The sequence below is a fragment of the Colletotrichum scovillei genome, assembly GCF_011075155.1.
Source record: "Colletotrichum scovillei strain TJNH1 chromosome Unknown Contig00005, whole genome shotgun sequence".
Classification (NCBI taxonomy): domain Eukaryota; kingdom Fungi; phylum Ascomycota; class Sordariomycetes; order Glomerellales; family Glomerellaceae; genus Colletotrichum; species Colletotrichum scovillei.
In genome coordinates, this window is record NW_023336263.1 from 2,447,965 (window position 1) to 2,467,282 (window position 19,318).

The 19,318-nt window shown below is 51.8% G+C and overlaps 5 protein-coding genes across 5 annotated transcripts; 4 read left to right on the forward strand and 1 right to left on the reverse strand.

The window, feature by feature from the left end:
* Positions 1–24: 24 nt before the first annotated feature.
* HER10_EVM0010802 (alcohol dehydrogenase GroES-like domain-containing protein) lies at positions 25–968 on the forward strand (the record flags this gene model as incomplete). Its single annotated transcript, XM_035480251.1, has 3 exons — positions 25–682; positions 740–871; positions 928–968. 3 exons carry the CDS (start codon positions 25–27, stop codon positions 966–968), a joined length of 831 nt encoding a protein of 276 aa, XP_035334363.1.
* A 1,303-nt stretch (positions 969–2,271) lies between these two features.
* Positions 2,272–3,701, forward strand: HER10_EVM0011981 (uncharacterized protein; the record flags this gene model as incomplete). Its single annotated transcript, XM_035481387.1, has 4 exons — positions 2,272–2,982; positions 3,034–3,059; positions 3,120–3,208; positions 3,271–3,701. 4 exons carry the CDS (start codon positions 2,272–2,274, stop codon positions 3,699–3,701), a joined length of 1,257 nt encoding a protein of 418 aa, XP_035334458.1.
* Positions 3,702–7,926: 4,225 nt separating this feature from the next.
* Positions 7,927–10,770, forward strand: HER10_EVM0013282 (uncharacterized protein). The gene is made up of 2 exons (XM_035482646.1): positions 7,927–9,085; positions 9,159–10,770. Exons 1-2 carry the CDS (start codon positions 8,805–8,807, stop codon positions 10,549–10,551), a joined length of 1,674 nt encoding a protein of 557 aa, XP_035334531.1. The 5' UTR covers positions 7,927–8,804; the 3' UTR covers positions 10,552–10,770.
* Positions 10,771–11,910: 1,140 nt separating this feature from the next.
* On the forward strand, positions 11,911–14,513 carry HER10_EVM0008228 (CFEM domain-containing protein; the record flags this gene model as incomplete). Its single annotated transcript, XM_035477759.1, has 9 exons — positions 11,911–11,997; positions 12,070–12,205; positions 12,261–12,442; positions 12,504–12,540; positions 12,592–12,659; positions 12,710–13,092; positions 13,150–13,217; positions 13,272–13,482; positions 14,402–14,513. The coding sequence occupies 9 exons, from the start codon at positions 11,911–11,913 to the stop codon at positions 14,511–14,513; spliced, it is 1,284 nt and encodes a 427-aa protein (XP_035334176.1).
* An 846-nt stretch (positions 14,514–15,359) lies between these two features.
* HER10_EVM0003842 (uncharacterized protein) lies at positions 15,360–19,173 on the reverse strand (the record flags this gene model as incomplete). Its single annotated transcript, XM_035473505.1, has 5 exons — positions 18,612–19,173; positions 17,951–18,530; positions 17,544–17,713; positions 17,196–17,486; positions 15,360–17,126 (listed from the first exon to the last, which is right to left on the reverse strand). The coding sequence occupies exons 1-5, from the start codon at positions 18,648–18,650 to the stop codon at positions 15,360–15,362; spliced, it is 2,847 nt and encodes a 948-aa protein (XP_035333879.1). The 5' UTR covers positions 18,651–19,173.
* Positions 19,174–19,318: the final 145 nt, after the last annotated feature.

A 19,318-nucleotide genomic window follows, 5' to 3' on the forward strand; every position in this document is an offset into this window, starting at 1 on the left:
CTGAGACGCAACAGAATATCCAAGATGGTTCTTCCAAGCCACCCAAATCCGGCAGCGCCCGTCATCGCGCATTTTGACCTGACCGGCAAGACAGCCATAGTCACCGGAGGAACCCGAGGTATCGGCTTAGAAGTCGCCCGCGGACTCGCTGAGGCTGGTGCCAAGGTCGCAATCACATACACCAGCACCGATCCCGCAGAAGCCGATGCCACTGCCGCCAAACTCTCTGCATCAGGCAACGGTGTGCTTGTAAAGGCGTACAAATGCAACGTCCGCAACAGGGCGGAAGTGGAATCCGTCATTGAGACTGCGACAAAGGAAGTCGGAGGCGGCAAGCTCGACGTTGTCGTTGCCAATGCAGGGATCGCGGACCACATCCCTGCCATTGAATACCCCGAGGACAAGTTCCGTGATATGCTGGACGTCAATTTCCACGGGGCTTTTTGGACTGCGCAGGCTGCCGCCAAGGTCTTTGAGAGGCAGTTGAAAGGTGGTAGTGATGGTCGAGGGAGCATAATCTTCACGGCTTCAGTTTCCGCCATCTTAGTCAACGTCCCGCAGAAGCAGGCGGCGTATAATGCTAGTAAGGCGGCGGTAGTACACTTGGCCAAGTCGTTGTCTGTCGAGTGGGTTGACTTTGCGAGAGTGAACTGCGTATCGCCCGGTTTTATTGCAACGGATAGTAAGTTCAATTTCGATACCATGAGTCTATTGAGTGATGAGTATCTGACTTTGATAGTGCTTTCGGTGCATCCCGAGGAGTGGAGGAAGAAGTGGTTCTCCATGATTCCGGGCGGTCGACTCTGCGAGCCTGCTGAACTGAAAGGATCTTACGTGTATTTGGCAAGTGGTGCGAGCAGTTACATGACGGGTATGTCTCCTCAATTCCAGGGAACACTATGTTGTCATAACAGCTAACAAAACTAGGCGCAAATCTGGTTATTGATGGCGGATACACGTTGCCTTAGATGAGCTAGAGTCTAGAGTTTGAGGGATCACGTAGAGAATCAACTAAACTCAAAAACGCCTCGTGTTGAAATTTTACGCCACTTGAATGAGGCCCTGATCTCGTGTGTTCATTCGCCACGCTATGTATTATGTGGAATGAATGATTGCAATATTCATAAAGTTTTCATCAAATGAGCTAGTACCCGTCTTGAGCTCCCTAATTCTATAAGCTACCTGTGATGCCATCCTCTTGTAAGCACGAAAGACAAAGGGGCAAGAGCTAAAAACAAAATTATTATCCTTAAATAGAACATTGTAAAGCCGTCCCCTACCCTGCTCCAGGCTGGGCAAGTCAAAACGCCATCCCGAAAGAGGGTCCACACCCCGACCCGCCGAGGCCCGGGTCGTTCGGAGGGTTCACGATGGATACCCTTGGTGTTGAATGTGGATCGTGCCCTCACCTCACGCACAACCTGGAATCCATCAGCCTCAATTCACCCGGTAAATCTTCATCAACCACATCAATTGCCCGGCTAGCTCAATCGGTAGAGCGTGAGACTCTTAATCTCAAGGTTGTGGGTTCGACCCGTAAGCACCAGACGCCCTATCCTGAATATCTTCGAGCATTTCACTAACAGTAACCAGCCACGTCGGGCTCAATTCCCGTCAGCGATTGAACTAGCAATCATATCTTTTTGCTCGTCTTATGCTGAAGCATGTTACGTTCAAAGCAAAGCAAATGAGCTTGAATACTACCGGCTAGATATAACCTCGTTGTGATCTTAGCTGTCCTTTTTGACAATACTGGTCTCCCGATCACCACAGATCATCCCCCTCTCCCTGGTCTTGGCATCATCATCAAGGAACCCAATGATACCCACTTGACTCCAAGACGCTCTTCAAATCTCGCCATGGCGGCAGGGTTCCCCTCCATCTCATAAGTCTTGCCCAGCCCAGCTAAGAGAAGGTGCCACACGACGACTTTCTCCAAAAAACCAAGCATCTTGGCAGAACTTGGCATCGCGGCGGTTGACGCTCCGGTCCTTACAGAAATGAAGAAAGCGGGAGCTATCTCAGTCTAGCGAGATCCTGCGCCGAGAAAAAGATCGTCGCAAGGGGTCGTAGTATCGCGGGTTGAGCCTAAATGCCACGCTTGTTTCGCTAAGGATGGTGGCAGCGGCAACTATCTCGATTGGTCGGCTATAATGGTGGTGGCGAGGCTCCTATTACTTGGCTGAAGGAAACTTTTCTATAAGGTCATGTCATTTCGAGGATAGCTTTTCTCCTCGGAATTCCATCTGTTATGTCTTTGTTGCGATTACGATGGGATTGTCTTCGCTTATAGTTTGGCCTTGGGGTTGCCTTTTGTTGGTTACGACTGCTGTTTCGTCAACTCGGACTCCTTTCACCCACATTGTTGATACCCCTAATTCACTTATCAATATCGATTTTGAACAACAATGCCCATTGAAGTATAGTTCAGGGAAGGCTGCCAAGGTCACGGAATGGCACCCATGGACGCAAGAGCCAATATGTGTCGGCCCAAAGTCAAACAAGACACTACAACACTGCGCTTTCATCAAAGAAGACTTTCGGGGGAACAAAGGTCTTCTCGTCATCACAAGCCCAGAGGTTGCAGCCGGTGATGTCAGTCTCGTTGAGGATTTTGACACCCAATCGGCCAGTACTCAATCTTCACCTGAGTCGACCGACCCACTCCCCTTCGAAGTTGAGACGATACCGGGTAAAGGTTTAGGAGCTGTCGCAAACATCCGTATCCGCGCGGGAGATGTTATCTTGAGGGAACACCCTGTCGTTATGCAATTGGCGCAAGTATCTGAGCCGATTAGCTGGATGCAGGCTTTGTGGGTGTTAGAGGAGGGCTTCATTCGGCTGCCGAGAGAGGATCAGCAAAGAGTGTTTGAACTTTCTAGGAGCACCGGGGGCCATGTTCTGGAAGATATCATCCGAACAAACACATTTGGCGCAAGCTTCAATAACGTTGCTCATCTTGGACTGTTTCCAAACGTCGCGGTAGGTGATCAATTTCTGGCATCTTATTCCAGCTTCACTGACACCAACCAGAGAATCAATCATGCTTGTAAGCCTAAGTACGCCTGCAACCTTCTCAAGACAACATAGAAAAAGATAGAGTGCTTACCAAAAGCTAGTGCAATCACCCGCTTCTCGCCCCGGACATTGGAACTAGAAATTGTGGCGTACAAAGACATCTTGCCGGGCGAGGAACTAAGCATCAGCTGTAAGAACCCTGAATCTGCCCCGCACAGCCATTTGAACAGGACTAATGCCAGGAACGTACAGACTCGATGCTAAACATGCTGCACCAAGACCGGCGAAAGGCACTTCAAGAGTGGGGTTTCAACTGCACCTGCGCGCTCTGTAGTTCCCCTCCCGAAGTGCTGGCCATCTCAGATGCCTACCGCAGACGGCTGTCGGAGATCTTCTCGGAGCTCAAGGACCCGGTTCTCGCAGGCTCGCCGTCTTTGGTGGCGGAGCTGATCGACGAGCTTGAGGATATCATGGTGAAAGAAGAGTTGACGGCGCAGGCGGGCGAGTTCTACGGCATAGTTGCTGGGGTGTACCGTAACATGGGAGAGATGGAGTTAAGTAAGGAGTATGCAAAGTTGGCGGTGGAGAAGCTGGTGGCCTTTGCGGGGTACGACGACGAGAGGACGGTAAGGGCAAGGGAAGTTCTTTTGGAATTTGGGGGAACGCAACTCGGCACGGGGTAAAGGGTCGCGTTGGGGAAACGTTGTGGGCGGCGCGGTAGCTACACTCAAACGAGCACGCGGTTCACGGATCAAAGGGGTATAAATGGCGTGTGTTCTCTGGAACCGGGGGTACATGTTCCTCAACTAGGAGGGGGTGATTCGTTTATCTTACCCCCGTCATGGCCCATGGGGAAGGAAGGAGGAAAGAGGCATGGCACTTTGCCTGTCCCGGGGAAGCGAGTATGTTGACAGGTTGCGGAGAATTTGGGGGTGGAGGAGGATTACTCCGGTGCTGCGGGTTGCTTGACGGATTGACACGTTTTGGGCCGGCTATGCGGCACCTTCGTTGATGAGATGGCGGCAGCGGGCCGGGGGTAATGGTTCATGTCATGTCTCGATTAGGTTGCGGGAGGATGTGTCCGCTGCAGCATCCCACTGGGGCATGGTGTTTTCTAGATGGAAGAGGAACATAATATCAGACCGTTTGAATGAGAAGTGTAGATGCGGGTCATTGGAGTTGAGGCTCTAGCTGGAGCCCATCTTGGCAATGCCAAGTGGCTTGGAACGACGGTTGTCAAGGTTTCTTGGCGTTCTTTTGTGAACGTCGACTTTTGCCGAATGCTCAAAGACATCTGATGTTCTGTTCTTGACTGAACATGACCAAAAAAAGTGAAAAGACATTAGAATTTGGCGATTGTGCACGGATATGTATGTTGCGACCCAAAGACTAAAGACATTGGTTGTGAATCACATTCGCTCATAGAACAAACAATATGGCGATTGAGTTGAGGGCTGGGTCATCAAATGACAGACAATGCTATTGTTTGACACACAAATACAGAGTCTATTTAGCGAGAGTCACCGAGTGGTAAAGTTATTTAGTTCGCCAGTGCTAGCAAGCATCGGTTCAATTGCAATACATCAAGCAAAATTTCGGATACGACATACGCACTGATTGTCACGTTCAGGTCTCACTCACATAGTAGCAGCTATAGCCCCAACGGAGGAAATAGAGCAAGACAACCAGTCCCAGTCATGTGCATCCAGTGGATCGCCTCCGCAAACTGCACCGGCGCCGTGGGCGGGAATACTCCGCATGACGGATGCAAGGGCGCCCACGTCGCGGTGTTACGCCGAGAAGTCTGCTCATCGGCCCGCGGCAGTGCTTGTGCTTCTTCGGCTCGTGTAGAATTATCGTCACGTTGTCCGCCGAGGACCAGGAAACCGTCAACGCGCCGTGCGAGGTTTGCGACGTGGACGGTGACCCGGAGCAGATGATGCTGCTGAGAATATTTAACGACACTTTCGCTGCTGAGTGGGAGGTCGCCTTTGGGGAGAGCCACTATGCGACATGCACCAAGGGTATGTGGAGGTCGTTGGTCAGAAGATGAGTATGTAAAGTGGTGAGTCTCGTCGGCCGTGGGTGAGTAATCTTGTACGGATTTCCAGGGGAATGGCACAACGCGGAGAAAGGGCGAGACTTCGGCGCCAAGGATGGACTGTTACATGGCCGATGGCCCATGAGAGCGGTCACAAAGAATCTGCGCGGGGAGAGCATACAAATCAGGTTTCTGGGACCGTTGGTAAGTGCCGCTAGTAGCGTTGCAACCGTCGATCAGTCGGACTCGCTCTCTATTCTGCCCTCCGAAGCCGGTCTGGGTTTGAGCGAAGGATCTCCAGTTCTTCACTAACATGGAAATTCTCAGGTAAAGGATTTGACCAATATACTTAGTGTAGTTCAGGGAGAAAAAAAGTTCTTGTTGGCATGCCGCCGCGTGGGACGATCGTATGAGGTCTAATTTACCAAGACATGAAATCCCCGCAAACCTGTAGGCTGCATGCTTGATCCTGGATGGCTGGGAGTTGCCTGTTGGACTTCCTCCGCTTCCTTCGCCATGTGACGACCCTGACGGGTGGACTCCGTCCGCGTCGTGGGTGGGAACGAGCACCGTGTTATTGAGAATGTGCCATTTAAGAACATGGTGTGCGTCTGTGTCCTACGTTGCTTGCTACTTTTTTGGTGTGTGTGGAAGCGTCAAGATCTCACGCGAGCTGTAAGTTGAGCGCTTAGATATTCCAACTCCAGTTTTCCCCATACCATCCCCATTGAAGGAAGCTTTCTCCGTGGGGTCTTTGGGGTTGAAAGGAGGCCCATGATCCATCAAGGGGACTTGGGGTTGATACCAAGACCGTGCCCTAGGATGGGTTGGGAATCTTGGAATCTGGCCGAGATACCCTGGCGCTGCCGCCGGATCTTCCCCAAAGCTCACGAATCACTAGGCGTATCAAAGTATCACGGCGCAGATTATCGTTCCTCTGGTTGGCCAAGTTCGGACATGTAAGCTTATTCTACGGGGTCAGAGTCACTACGAGATCCATCTTATTTGGCTAAAATGAGGGGAGGAGACGAAAAATTGGGCACCGAGCCGAGGGAGATGAAAGAGAAAGAGATCGAGAGTCACTGTGAGAGGAAAGAGAGAGGCGAATATCGTCGGTCGAACCCCGATGGGCCAGACCTTGTCGGCCGTTCTTCTGCTGAATGGCTGAATTAGCCAGTCTCCGGCCGGGCTCTGGCTCTGGCGCTCTGCATCTTTTCACATCTAGGTATCAATAAACCGGAGCAGACCGGGGTGCGATGACTCGATTCCAAAATGGCTTCGAGGCTCGCGGGCGCACTCCGTCTTCGCCCTCACGGAAGATGGCCGAGCGGCAGTTGATGGCCCCGTCGACTTAAGCCCGAAACGGTTCATTCGGGATCCACCGGCCGGCGGCGAGCTGCGAGCTGCGAGCTTGCGGAGTGCGAACATGTCGGGTATCCAGTTCTTTACGCAAGGCAGCTTGCGTTAGCACTTTAGCCAGCGACGAAACAAGCACTTTGAGATATGGGGATGGGGGGAAATCTTGCGTGTTTTTGTTGGGTTCCACGCGCGCAAACGGCCTTTTGGACATGGATCATGGGCCGATGATGGGGCTTTTGCGAGTGGTTTGTCTTGGATTTCAACTTCCCCCTCCTCTTCGCAGAGTGCCTTGCCGCCTCTGCGTAGACCGTGCCATAGTACTCCAGTCTTGTTCTCCATCTTCTTGGTCCCCTCTTCCTCCTGGAGCTCATCCGTTTGTCAGCAAAACTAGCGAGCATCGGCCGTCGACGAGTCATATCGCAGCCAATGTTTCTAGAAATCTTTGAGGAGGGTTGCAGTGCCAGAGTGGTGTGTTGCGGGGAAATGGTTGCTCATCTGGACCATCTCATCTTCTCCAAACCCCAAAGCGCGGAGAATGCGGAGCCAACTCCTATATCAGCCAGGGGTGGCACAATAGCGCCTACACACACACAGAGAACAACGCTGTCAACGCACACACAAACTCACCCGCAGCCTACGTAGGTAGTCAGGCAGTGTATTACTGCAGTCTGTCTCACAGTGAGAAGAGCCATGGACACGCGAGCAGTCAGCTGGACCGCAACTTTGGATGCCGTTGGGTAAGGTACCTCAGTAAACCCTGCCGCCAGGCCCGACTTGGCCAGCTCTTCAGGTTCCTGCTTGGCAGAGCCCAGAACGCCCAGCCGGGGGAGACATCACGTCACTTGGCGCTGGCTGATCGCCCTTGGTGAAAAGTCTTGGTTCCAATCCAGCGACGCGGGACAGCAGCCTGCCGGCGCAAACAAGACTTGAGGCGTATTTCTTGTCCCGACCACCACCATCAACGTTCGCGCGCCGTCGGTGCGCCATGGAACGAGCGGCGTAGCTCCGTCTGACGGTTTGGCTAATGATAGAGCAGTTTACGAAAACTTACTGCATGGAATGGCATGTAGGTGTGTTGCATTACGGAAACTTGCGGGAGCCTCTTGATCCCAACGCGTCGGTTGAGGCAAGTATAGGCTGCCTCGCTAATCCAACGTATGTCGAAATATGAAAGCGAACGAGGGCGGCATGAAGACCGTGCTGCCTATAGCCACGGTTATCCTTGAGCTAAACCTACTAGTCATCCGATGTCAAACAGTGGTTATCCTCGCTTTTTGAGGGGCAGGTGAACGCTTTTGAAATTTGAGTTTTGTCTCAGCGCGTTTTTCCGTCGATTCACTTCTTTCTTGGTCCCCTGTTTTCCTGCTTTTCCGTCAACTTGCACTTACATCAATTCGACTCGGCGGTTCTTCGCTGTGATTCAGATTGTGATATCTCGTCCCAGCAATGAGTAATTCATCAACACATTTTCCTTCCTTTTTCAGCATGCCGAAGATCCGAGAGGATAACGTGTACTCTGCCATTGCATTATCAAAGTGGATAATTAGATAGGTCCTATGCGGTGACACAGTTACAGGTGTGCCCGAGAAAAACTACGAGGGTTGACGAAGGTCACAGTCAAGATGGACAATAGGCAGCGGCTCTCGTGAGTGAGAGCTGGAAAAGGCCGACGGAGATCTGACCGGCACTATCCTCGTCGCCTTTCCATCTTCCTTCTTCCCGCCTTCTCTCCCCTCCTGGTCTTCCTAGTCTTCCTATGTTCCTAGTCTCCCTAGTCTTCCCCAACCTACCCCAAACCCGCCCCCGGCGTGCGGTTGGCATGGCCGGATTTGGGCAAGCTGCCGCCCACTTCACGACCTTGTTCGACCGCCGCCGCTCGCCAGGTCTCCTCCCCACGCATCTCCATGTTCATCCCCATACTGGTACCCACCATCCCAAGCCACCCTTGCTTAGTTTCGTAACAAGGACACCATCCGTTCATTCCTTCCCCTCGTAATTTTTTCACGATGGTGGAACGGAAGTTGAGCGATTGGCCAGTCGTCGGAGACCATCCACCCCGACATCCTCTACCCTTCTTTTCCCATGGGGTCGCATTGGCCGCTGGCTGTCATCTCTTTCTCTTGGGCGGGGACGGGTGAGATAGGTCGGGTTGGTCCACGCGAAGATGGGATCTAGTGTGATGTAGAACGAGGGAGGTATGGATCTACGTGTGCCCTCCTCCTCCTTCTCTCCTCAGATCTAAGTATTAATAGGAACCACTCCTTTCCCTTCCTCGCATTCCTTGTTCCTCAACCGTCGTGTTCATACCCCAAAGCCCACGCACCTCCTCCCACACCTTTCTTGTTCATCTTGGATATCCCGTGCGAGCAAATCAAATACCATCAACATGGCAGGCGGTGGTGTCAAGAAGCCCATCAACATCTTCAAGTTGGGCGACCTCGGTGAACCCGAGGGCGTCTTCAACTGGCGGCTATGGTTCGCTGTCATCTCCTTCGGCCTCATGGGCGCGGCCCGTGGTGTCGATGAGGGTCTCATCTCTGGCGCTTTCGGTTCCAAGGATTTCCAAAAGTTCATTCACTACGATCAATACAGCGCTGCCGAGAAGACCAACATCAAGGCCAACGTCTCTGCCATGGTTCAGCTCGGTTCCGTCGCTGGTGCTCTCTTGTAAGCTTGGCTACCCTTTCCCTGTTCAATATCTCTTCGCAGAACTCTCTCTAACCACTGATACCACGTACAGTGCCTTCGTCATTTGCGATAAGATCGGCCGTATCTGGGCTACCCGTCAACTCTGCGTCATCTGGATCATCGGTATTGCCATCTTCATGGCCAACAACGGACACCTCGGTGCTGTCTATGCTGGTCGTTTCATTGCCGGTCTCGGTGTCGGCCAGACACCCGTCGTCGGCCCCGTCTACCTCGCCGAGATTGCACCGGCCTCCGTCCGTGGTCTCTGCACCTGTGTCTTCACCGGCTTCGTCTACCTCGGTATCGTGCTCGCCTACTTCACAAACTACGGATGCCAGATTCACCTTGGCGACACCACCCACAACCGCTGGCTCGTACCCACCTCCTTGCATATCATGTTCGCTGGTATCATCTTCATCTTGACCTTCTTCCAATTCGAGTCACCCCGCTTCCTCGTCAAGCAGGGCAAGATTGAGGAGGCCACCGAAACCATGGCTCACCTCCGTCACCTCCCCGTCGACCACGAGTATGTCACCCGTGAGATCTACGCCATCCAGCACTCTCACCAGGAAGAGCTCGAGGCCACCAAGGGTACCACCTGGTTCGGAAAGGTCAAGGAGCTCTTCCTCGTCCCCAGCAACTTGTACCGTCTCTACCTCACCACCATGGTCCAGTTCCTCTCCCAGTGGTCCGGCGCCGGCTCCATCACCCTCTACGCTCCCGATCTCTTCAAGATCCTCGGTATCGAGGGCCAGAACGAGTCCCTTCTCATCACCGCCGTCTTCGGTGTCGTCAAGCTCGTCGCTGCTGTCGGCTGTGCGCTGTTCTTGGTCGACGTCATCGGTCGCAAGCGCGCTCTGCTTACGGGTATCACCTTGCAAGCCATTGCCATGGTCTACATTGCTTCCTTCCTCACCCACGTGCCCAAGCTTGGTGTCGACGAGTCCTTTGAGCTCCCCCACAACCTGGTCGGCGTCAGCAAGGGTGCCATCGCCATGATCTACGTCTCCGGCTTCGGTTGGGCTCTTGGCTGGAACTCCATGCAGTACCTCCTCACCGCTGAGCTGTTCCCCCTCCGTGTCCGCGCCCTCGCCACCTCGTGGGCCATGACTCTTCACTTCGCCAACCAGTACGGCAACTCCCGTGCCGTTCCCAACATGCTGGCATCCACCTCCGTCGGTGGAATCTCGCCCATGGGTACCTTCTGGTCGTTCGCCGCTATCACCCTCATCGGTGGTGCCTGGGTTTGGTTCTTCGTTCCTGAGACTTCTGGCCGTGCTCTCGAGGATATGGACCGCCTCTTTGAGCTTCCCTGGTACAGAATTGGTCTCCACGGTAACGCTGATGCCGAGGCGAGAGATGTTGTGTACAACGAGAAGCAGGAGGCTGCTGAGGGTGTCCAGGGAATGTCTGAGCACGCCGAGAAGAAGCCTGCTCAGGTCTAAAACAAGATGTGTATGAAAGAAGCCCAAGAGGTTTCTAATGGTTGAAAAGGGTATCTAATGAATGCAATATACCCAATAATGACATGAATACAATTCTACCCTTTCGTGGTTTACCACTCAAATCATGTTCCTCTTGTGATAATGTGTCTTCTCTGGTCAATGTCGTGTTTGTAGCTCATCGCATATGTTGGCTTACATTCAATCAACGCTTGAACTTTGAGACTGTTCCCCTATTGATTTCATTCCACGGATAAGCTATTGAACGTTTGATCAGTGGCACGGATATATGCAGATTGATTGATAATCTTGATTAGATCCAGGGAGGGTCCTTGTCTCGTCTCAACCTCTGACGGTTAATGCTTGAACCTTCGGATGGTGGTGTAGAGAATTTGACGTAAAGTAAGGTGGGCACCCTCAGATTCATGAGGCCGTCGCCGAGCGGATAATCTGTTAAATGAATCAATTAAGACGTCTTCCAAACCTCAGACGCGCGCTACACGTGGCTGAGTCCGAAAAGAAATCTTATCTTGCCTGAGGTGACACGGCGAGGACAACAGGCTGGCTGTTGAAACAAACAAACATACCGGAGTGTAGCTCTGATTTCGTTTCAACCCTCTATCTGAGCATGAATGTACCCCACGTGCGATCAAACTTATCGCATTAGATACGATGTGCGATTCGGCGAATCTAGACCCAAATCCGGCGATCTAGCCTTGATATCCGCGGCCGCGGAGCACTTACGGCATTGCACGGTAATAAGACACAGTGAATTACGCTTTCAAAGACCAGCCTCAATAGGTTAGCAATGTCTCTCTCGATGAGCCACAGGGAACGGATTGATGCCCATCGAACTGATATGCAAAAAGCGGTTTTTGTTGCCCCAAGAGCTGACGAGATTGCCAGCCATGGCCTCCCAGCCACGCTGCGCCTGTGGCGCAATTATCGTCCTCGACGCAGCCACAGCCATACACGAAAACGATCTGTTTTCTTTCAACAACAATGAACGCCAGGCCAAGAACGCGTCCATTGGCGTTGACAGCCGTCCCCTACTCGTCAAAGCTGAGGCGCCCCCAAGCCCTTTGCCCGCTGTTTCCCACTTGAGCCGATCTTAGGGGATCGTCTTTGCCGCTGATGTGGTTTTTTGTTGACGGCTTCTGGGTCTAGATTCAGTGGGCATCATCGAAAAGATGGAAGACGCTAGCATTGTTTCCGTCGATTATGTAGATTCGTATAATACACGAGAATCCCACGCTGCCACGCATGCAATGTGGGATACCGACAATAGAGGTTTCAGAGTGCACGATCAAAGACCACTGCGTTCTCTGGTGCAAACCAAGAGGGAAACCCTTGAACTGCACCATGAAGGCTTCTTTCGTCCCCTTGCTCCTGACTGGGCTAGCAGGGCTGGCGTCAGCCGCCTCCATTGCTGACGCTCCTCAGTGCGCTGTAAGCAGTATCCCACGAGCTTTCCACGAGTTTCTCGTGGGCTTGGTGCGACCAAACTAACAATTTCTCGAGATATCCTGCGCTCTTTCGGCTCTTCCCCAATCGCCTTGCACCATCTCGAATCAAACGTGTCTTTGTGTCGATCCGACTTTCAACAGGCTTGTTGGCGACTGCATCAAAGATGCGTGTACAATAAAGGAAACATTGGGTAAGTATGTCGATTTCGCTAGTTGATGCTCGTCGATGCTGATGCAATGATCTAGCTGTTACAAACTTGACATGGTCGTCCTGCGGGCTTCCCCTGACTGATCGGACGAGTACGGCACGATACACAACAATCTTTCTATTCATACTACCAGTGGTTTTCATGGCAATCCGACTATCGGCTAGGATTCTGCGTCTTGCACCCTGGGGCGCAGAAGACACAGCAATATGTATCGCTTTTGTATGCATGCCAATCGAACGCTCAACATGCGTTCAAGAACACAGCTCTGACACGGATATAGGCATTTTTGATACCCTTTCCACCGATCATCTTCGCCAGTAAGTTCCTCCGGTTAGCTTTGAGATGATTTGACTAACAACCTTGAATAGTGATGCGATATGGTTTAGGACGAGATATCTGGACATTGCAGCCATATGAGATTACAATGTTTCTGAAAGTAAGAATCCCACACAGTCCCTAGAATTCCATCTGACGAGTCATCTTCAGCTTCAGTTCGTTCTCCAGCTCTTTTACATCTCAGGACTGGCAGTCATCAAGGCATCGGTGATATATTTGTATATACGAGTCTTCAGCATTCAAGGCTTCAGAACCCTTCTCTGGTGCACGCAGATTTTCAACTTTCTTCTCGGGGGAAGCTACATCTTGCTCAGCCTCGTTCAGTGCCAGCCATTCCAGCACTATTGGAACGGGTGGGATGGCGAGCAAGATGGCCACTGCGCAGATCTCAACACAATCGGCTTGACGCACGTAGCGTTCAATATTGCGCTAGACGTGTGGATGCTGATTCTTCCGGCAACGCAACTGTATAAGCTTAACATGGAACTCAAGAAGAAAATTGGCGTGATGGCGATGTTCAGTGTAGGCGTCTTGTAAGTCCTTCCATCGATTCAACGTTGTTAGCATGCTCCAGTCTGACGACAGAAAAGCCTCACTTCAGTCAGCATCGTACGAATTAAAAGTCTTCTGGTCTTTGCTACAAGCTTCAATATCACTGGTACGTGACACTAGTGTTCTATGATTAAATGTTGAAGCTGAATCTTATACATAGCCGAGTGCCTTTGGGGTATTATTTGGTCCTATGTAGAGCTCTGCGTGGGGATCTTCGTTGCCTGCATGCCTGCCGCCCGGCAGCTTGCGTGGAGGTTCTTCCCCAAACTTGTCAATTACACCCGAGAATCACTTACGGGGTCAAGTAAATCAAAGCGTGAGGTGCAGAACGAGGAACTCACACCTATCGCCAAGGGCAGACAGTCCTCAAAGTCAGGTACTTTATCGTCAAACATTACGCAATCGAACGCAGGGTCTGTCATGGACCCCAATACACCTCGGAGCGCAACGTTTGGTTATCCACAGTCAGATGATGTCATCATGGTCCATGAAGGAAAGGAATGAATTAATGTCACCGGGTGATCAAGAACCGGGGTATTGTAATCACAAGTGTGTATTATTAGACTTTATACCAGTCTGAATACCTACCTTATTGAACATCACACCAGACGCAACCATACCTGATTTGTCTATCCACAATCAAGACAATTTCGAAAGGTCGGACGTTCGTGTGGGTGTCCTTTATTTACCGGAGAAATCGTCTCAGGACCACTGGCAAGTACCTGTTCAACTTCCATGTCGTTGACAATCCTCGAATGTCTCAACTACAAAACTGCAGTCGCTGCACAATTGCATTACGAGATCCAGGTAAAGTCCGATTTCCAATGTCTTTCTGTTGGGAAAATCAATCTTCAATGAAAGAAAGGCGGATTGAGAACGGTTGTGACTACCTAATCACTTCATGCGCTTGAATTACGGACTTTTCACTATCGCTCATTATTCAACTATATGGAAGGTTGAATGTGGATGCGTTCATCAACACAACTTATGCCGTATTGATCTTGCTACACTATGCATACACCATGTCCCTATACCTTGTGCTTGAAGTATGTCATTTAGATATGTTCAGGGCGTTTATTTTTGCATCGCGGTGTCAACCTCGGATATGCGGGCCTCAGCTTGTGGGGTAGAAGGTACATTGTCGAACCTCTGTGGGGACTTCGGTTCCGGGTTCGCTATGTTCTCATCTCGGGACTCAACCCATTGAAGACTCAGATTGCCATTAGTAACCTTTGCACAACATAGACTGAAGGTAAAAGCATCTCTGAGAAGCTAAATTGTTGTCATCAGGAGATCTGGTGCCACCACGGTTACTGACTGTTTGAGACACGAAGAGTGCTGCTACCACGGCAATGTCATCCCAGCTTGGATTTTCTCGATCTCTATTTCCAACTTCTACTGAACTATTCTAATGAAAACTCCTCATTCTCTACCTCACTAAAAGCCAGGTGCGAGTTGTGCGGTGGGGTCGTCGCCCTCCATGGTCATCGTGAGAGCATCTCAGATCACACCAACATCCCCGATAGTCTAGTGGTGAGGATATCTGCTTGTCATTGAATTCCAACGATGTCCTGGGATGAAGTACCCTACATGAAGAACGAGATGCTTCTTGCCAGCTTGCATATCTTTGGTAAGGCTGTCAGGGTGAACAAGGGTGTCATCAATCGACACGTCGTAAGCGGCGTCGGCAGAGACGGGCCATAGACCGCACTTATGGGCGGACATGAACTGGCGCAACATTTCGTCCTCGTCCTTGGTCTTGGTCTTTCAGAGCTGCCAACCGATCACGCTAGGGCGTACCTGGAAGATTTGGTACTTCGGTCCTCCAGCAATTTCATCATCGAAAGACCTTCCTGAAGTCGTCCACGCGACTCTTCCTTTGGACATGTTGTCTCGAGCGAGGGCGTTGCCCTTTTCCGAAGTAAGGACGTGTAGGGAGATAGACATACAACGGAAACCGAAACATTTTTCTTCTTCTTCCTTTTTTTTTTTTGGCACGCAGAAATCATCAATACATCAAGCAATATCTAGACACACGGCCCCGGCGGATGGAAGTGCCATCTATCATAGGACTCACGAGCAAATGTTCTTCTTCTTTTTCTTCCATTCATACCAATTCACATTCATGGCAACGATGTGACACCAAGGACCAAGTGGAATTCCTTCTCATCATTAAGAGAGACGTCAATGATTTCGCGTATGCTAATCTAAGCAACTAACAAAGTTCTGCCCACCACACATCCCTCGTTCAATGAACTTCGGGCTTGTCCGCATCCCTTGTAAAATCGGCATACGCAAGAGAGCCCAAGTGACTCTTGCGGCAAAAGAACCCAGGGTCTCGGTTGAATTCGACGATGGAGTTCCACGCAAGATCCCTAACGAGCCACTTAGCGATGTCTCCCGTGACCGTGGCCTTGGCCTTGGCCGTCCGCTGCACATAAAGTTCAATGGCGGAGTTGAGGGATCGCACGCGCCAAACGTGTACGGTTTTCTCTTGACCCTGCCGATAACAGCGCGACAGGGCTTGAAGCTCCTCCGACTGCGTCCACCAGTACTCGCAGAGTATCACGTGGTTGGCCGCAGTGAGAGTCAGCCCAACACCCCCAGCTCCCGCAGTGAGTAGGATGACGCAGGGCGTAGTGCTGTTGCTTTGCACTTCGTGGCGCACCTTGTCTCTCTTAGCATGAGACATTGAACCGTCGAACCGGAGCACCCGGACTCCGATGGCATCGTCCTTTTCGGCCTCCTCCAGGGCTCTCTCGATGATGTCGAGGACAGTCAGGTATTTGGAGAAGATCAAAATCTTGTCCGAGGCGTTGTCCGAGAGCACGCGTGCGACTGTATCCGTGACTGCCTTGATGCGCGGTTCATTGACGAACTCCGAGGGAGGCGTCTGTCGCAGGCGGGTAAGCCAGAGCGCACGCTTGGGGCCTCCGCGACCTTTTGTCTGCTCTTCGCAGTACTCCTCGTCATTCTCCTCCATCTCGTCATTGCCATCGTCTTCATGGTACTCTGTCTGCCCGGCGACAAAGTCTGGGTCGTCAGAATTGTCGCCGTCGAGGCTTGCCCGGGTGCTCTTTGGGGCCGTCTTTCTACCCTTGCGAGGCTTGCGCTTCAATTTAGGTCTACGTCCCGCTCGTTCGACCCATTCCAGTAGCTGGTCAGGGCTCACGTCCGCGGGTACAATGCCCTTCTTCTCGCACCAGTCCTCGTAGGGCTTAGTATCCTCTTCGCGATCTTCACGAGATAGGAGATCAGAGATTGCCAACGTCTCTGCTTCCACCGCCTTTGCGAAGGCCGCCGTGGTATCATTGTCTTCGTCGTTGTCGGAGCGCATTCGCGCTAAGCGGTAGAATTCATCGGCGAGAAGAGCGATCGAGATGCTTTTGCCGGTGCTCAAAGGAGCCTCGACTAGATGCTCCTCTAAGCCTCGGAGACTCATGACGCTCTGGGGCCTCGCAACGAAGAATGAATCCAAGAAGGCCAAAATCTCATCCGTCTCGCAAGTGTTACCGGGGCGCCCGTTGATCAGTGTCGAAAAGCACTTGACGAAGTGGTCAAAGGATTCAAAAGGGTTGCCGGGAAGGAAGTCTATCATGCCGTAGATGTCGTGCCATTTGTTGGGGAAGGCCGTTCCAGAGACTGCCAGGACTTTGGAATACTTCAAATTGCGTATCGCAATATGCGTCTCCGAGGAATGGTTCTTCACCTTGTGCGCCTCGTCCAGCACAATGATAGGGAATTGGAGCCCGAATGCATCCATCGTCTCGGCACAGAGTGGAAACCCGACTCGCCAAGGCCGCCGGTACTTGACTGGAAGAACAATGCCCTTTGCCATACGCCGCTGGCTTCTTTCAATGTTGAGAATTTGTGCAGTGTTCTCGGCGAAGTCGAGATCCTGGCTGGCGCCCACGACATAGTTATAGCTAACTATAATAAAGTCGTATTTGTTGCCGAAAATCTCGGCCGCAGAGACATTCCTGCCCTTGAGGACAAATACCCTTGGCCCCTTGAGCTGATTTGCCATTGTGTCAGCAACTTGATACTCGTATCTGGGCTTTGTCGCGCGATGGAAACACCTTACCTGTTGGAAGTGAAAGGAGAGTTCGTCCAACCACGTGGACTGGACGGCCTTGGGCGCTACAACTAGAACCGGTCCTTCGTATGGTTCGTTTGGATCGCGTAAAGTGACATTGATGCTGGTCAAGGTCTTGCCCAGTCCCATTCCATCACCTAGGACCGCGCCTCGTAGAGGTCCATTGAGCATGTGGCTCAGCAGCTCGGCGCCCTCCTGCTGCCATGGCCGCAAGACTGTCTCGAGATTGGGGCTGGGGCGGAACTTGTCCATCTCTTGGAAGTCTCCGCGAATATAGACCTAACCATAAGTAAGAATTAGCAACAAGACTAAGTTTCTTTGGGCCAGAAAACGTACTCCGAGGGCAATGTACTTGACCAGAAAGCTGGGTACCGTGACAAATACGAATGGTTCGTCGGAGCCTTGTCCAGAAACGTTCCCGATTACCAGCTTCTCAATGGGTTGACCTGCTAGTCCCTTTTGCTCCTCCGAGTCCACGAAGTCTTCTTCAACGGCCTTGAGATTGTCTGCGGCGCTCTGGGTTTGTTGTGGCTCGACGTCATCTCCATTATCTTCATCATCTCCATCATCGGCTTCATCCAGGTCGTCTTCATCATCAGCGTCATCGCTACCATCAGCTGAGTCAAACTCGGCCTCTTCTTCGGTATCATAGTCCGTGACATCTTCGTTAGAGTCAACGTCGGAGTCTGTCAGCCCCTTGACGGCTCTGCGAGATGATGTCGACCGGCGGGCCCTCATCAGACCTGCCGCGTGGCCCATGGCCATCTCGAAAGTGTCCCTGAACGCGTCTCTGTCCTCCTCTATCGCTTGTGAATGAACTATCGCGGTTCCTGGCTTGAAATCCTGCATCAAGCCAGTGGCCAGTGTGGCCATGTCTCTCGCTGCTGACTCGAAGCTGAAAGTCTCGTGGATACTCTGGTCAGGAAGAACAATGACCTCGCCGTTGCTGACGGTAGGGCTCGGACTCAAAGGGCAAAGCCCTTTCTTGTACAGCTTGACCGAAGCATTCCGACGAAGAATTCGAGTTTGGAGACTGTCGGCCGCCGTCGTGTACGACGTGGCGGGCTCATAATGGGCGTCGGCCTCGTGTATCAAAAGGGCAACACGACCTGCCTGCGAATCGACTGCTTCGACCTTCTCGCTCGAATTATCAAACTCCAAGCCCATTTGAAGGGCGAGCAGCTTCTTGGCGTCGAAGACCACACGCGCTAGAAGCCCGTCCTGTGAAGGCAGACGGGTATCGAAGGCGCTCTTGGGCCGTCGGGGCGCATTCGATAATGTGCCCGATTTCTTCTTGGGTCTCATGATCGGAGGTCTGGGGGACTGAGGACAATGTACATTAGCAAGATCAATGTGACATGGGTGGTCTCTTTTTGAGAGGTTGATGAATCTGACGACACTCACAAGGTCGGTACGGAGTCGGCGGAATGTAGCTATGAGCATTGAGAGGGAGGGTAAGGTTCTCGACGACTCTTAGGACGTTGAGACCAGATAGTGACCAAAGGTACGACTGAAAGCGACGCCCACGAAGTAGAGTGTAAAATAAAGTGATGGGGACAGAAAATATGTGAAGTTGGCGCGTGTGCTCCTCGGAGGTGAAGGACGAAAAAATTGAAAGGCCTCGAGGTCGCGAGGTGAAGTGAGATTGACAAACCTTAGGCACTAGCAAACGCGTTGTACTGAGAATCCGCCCAGAGAGTGATTCACAGCTCGCTTAGCACGGAGTAAACGGACGCCTCTCAGGCAGTGGATCGTTCCTTCGGTCAATCAGATAGAACTGAACCCTTCGCTCAACACACCTCGTCCGATACAAGCAGAAGATTCACGTCTTCTCTGATCATCAAAAGTGTCTACTCCATCCCGGACAGGCCTCCATAGCAACAACAAGCGCTTTCTCTCAGCGACTAACTGACACACGAGAACATTATACACAATCGACCGGTAAGAGCAATGTCCTTTGATTTCCCTTCTTCTTCTTCTTCTTCTTCTTCTTCTTCTTCTTCTTCTTCCTCCCGTTTCCAATCTATGGAGCACTGGCGCAATGAGAGGCGACACCCTGAATCTATGAAGAGATCCGGAAGAAGACGTAACTGACGCGATAGGGCATAGTA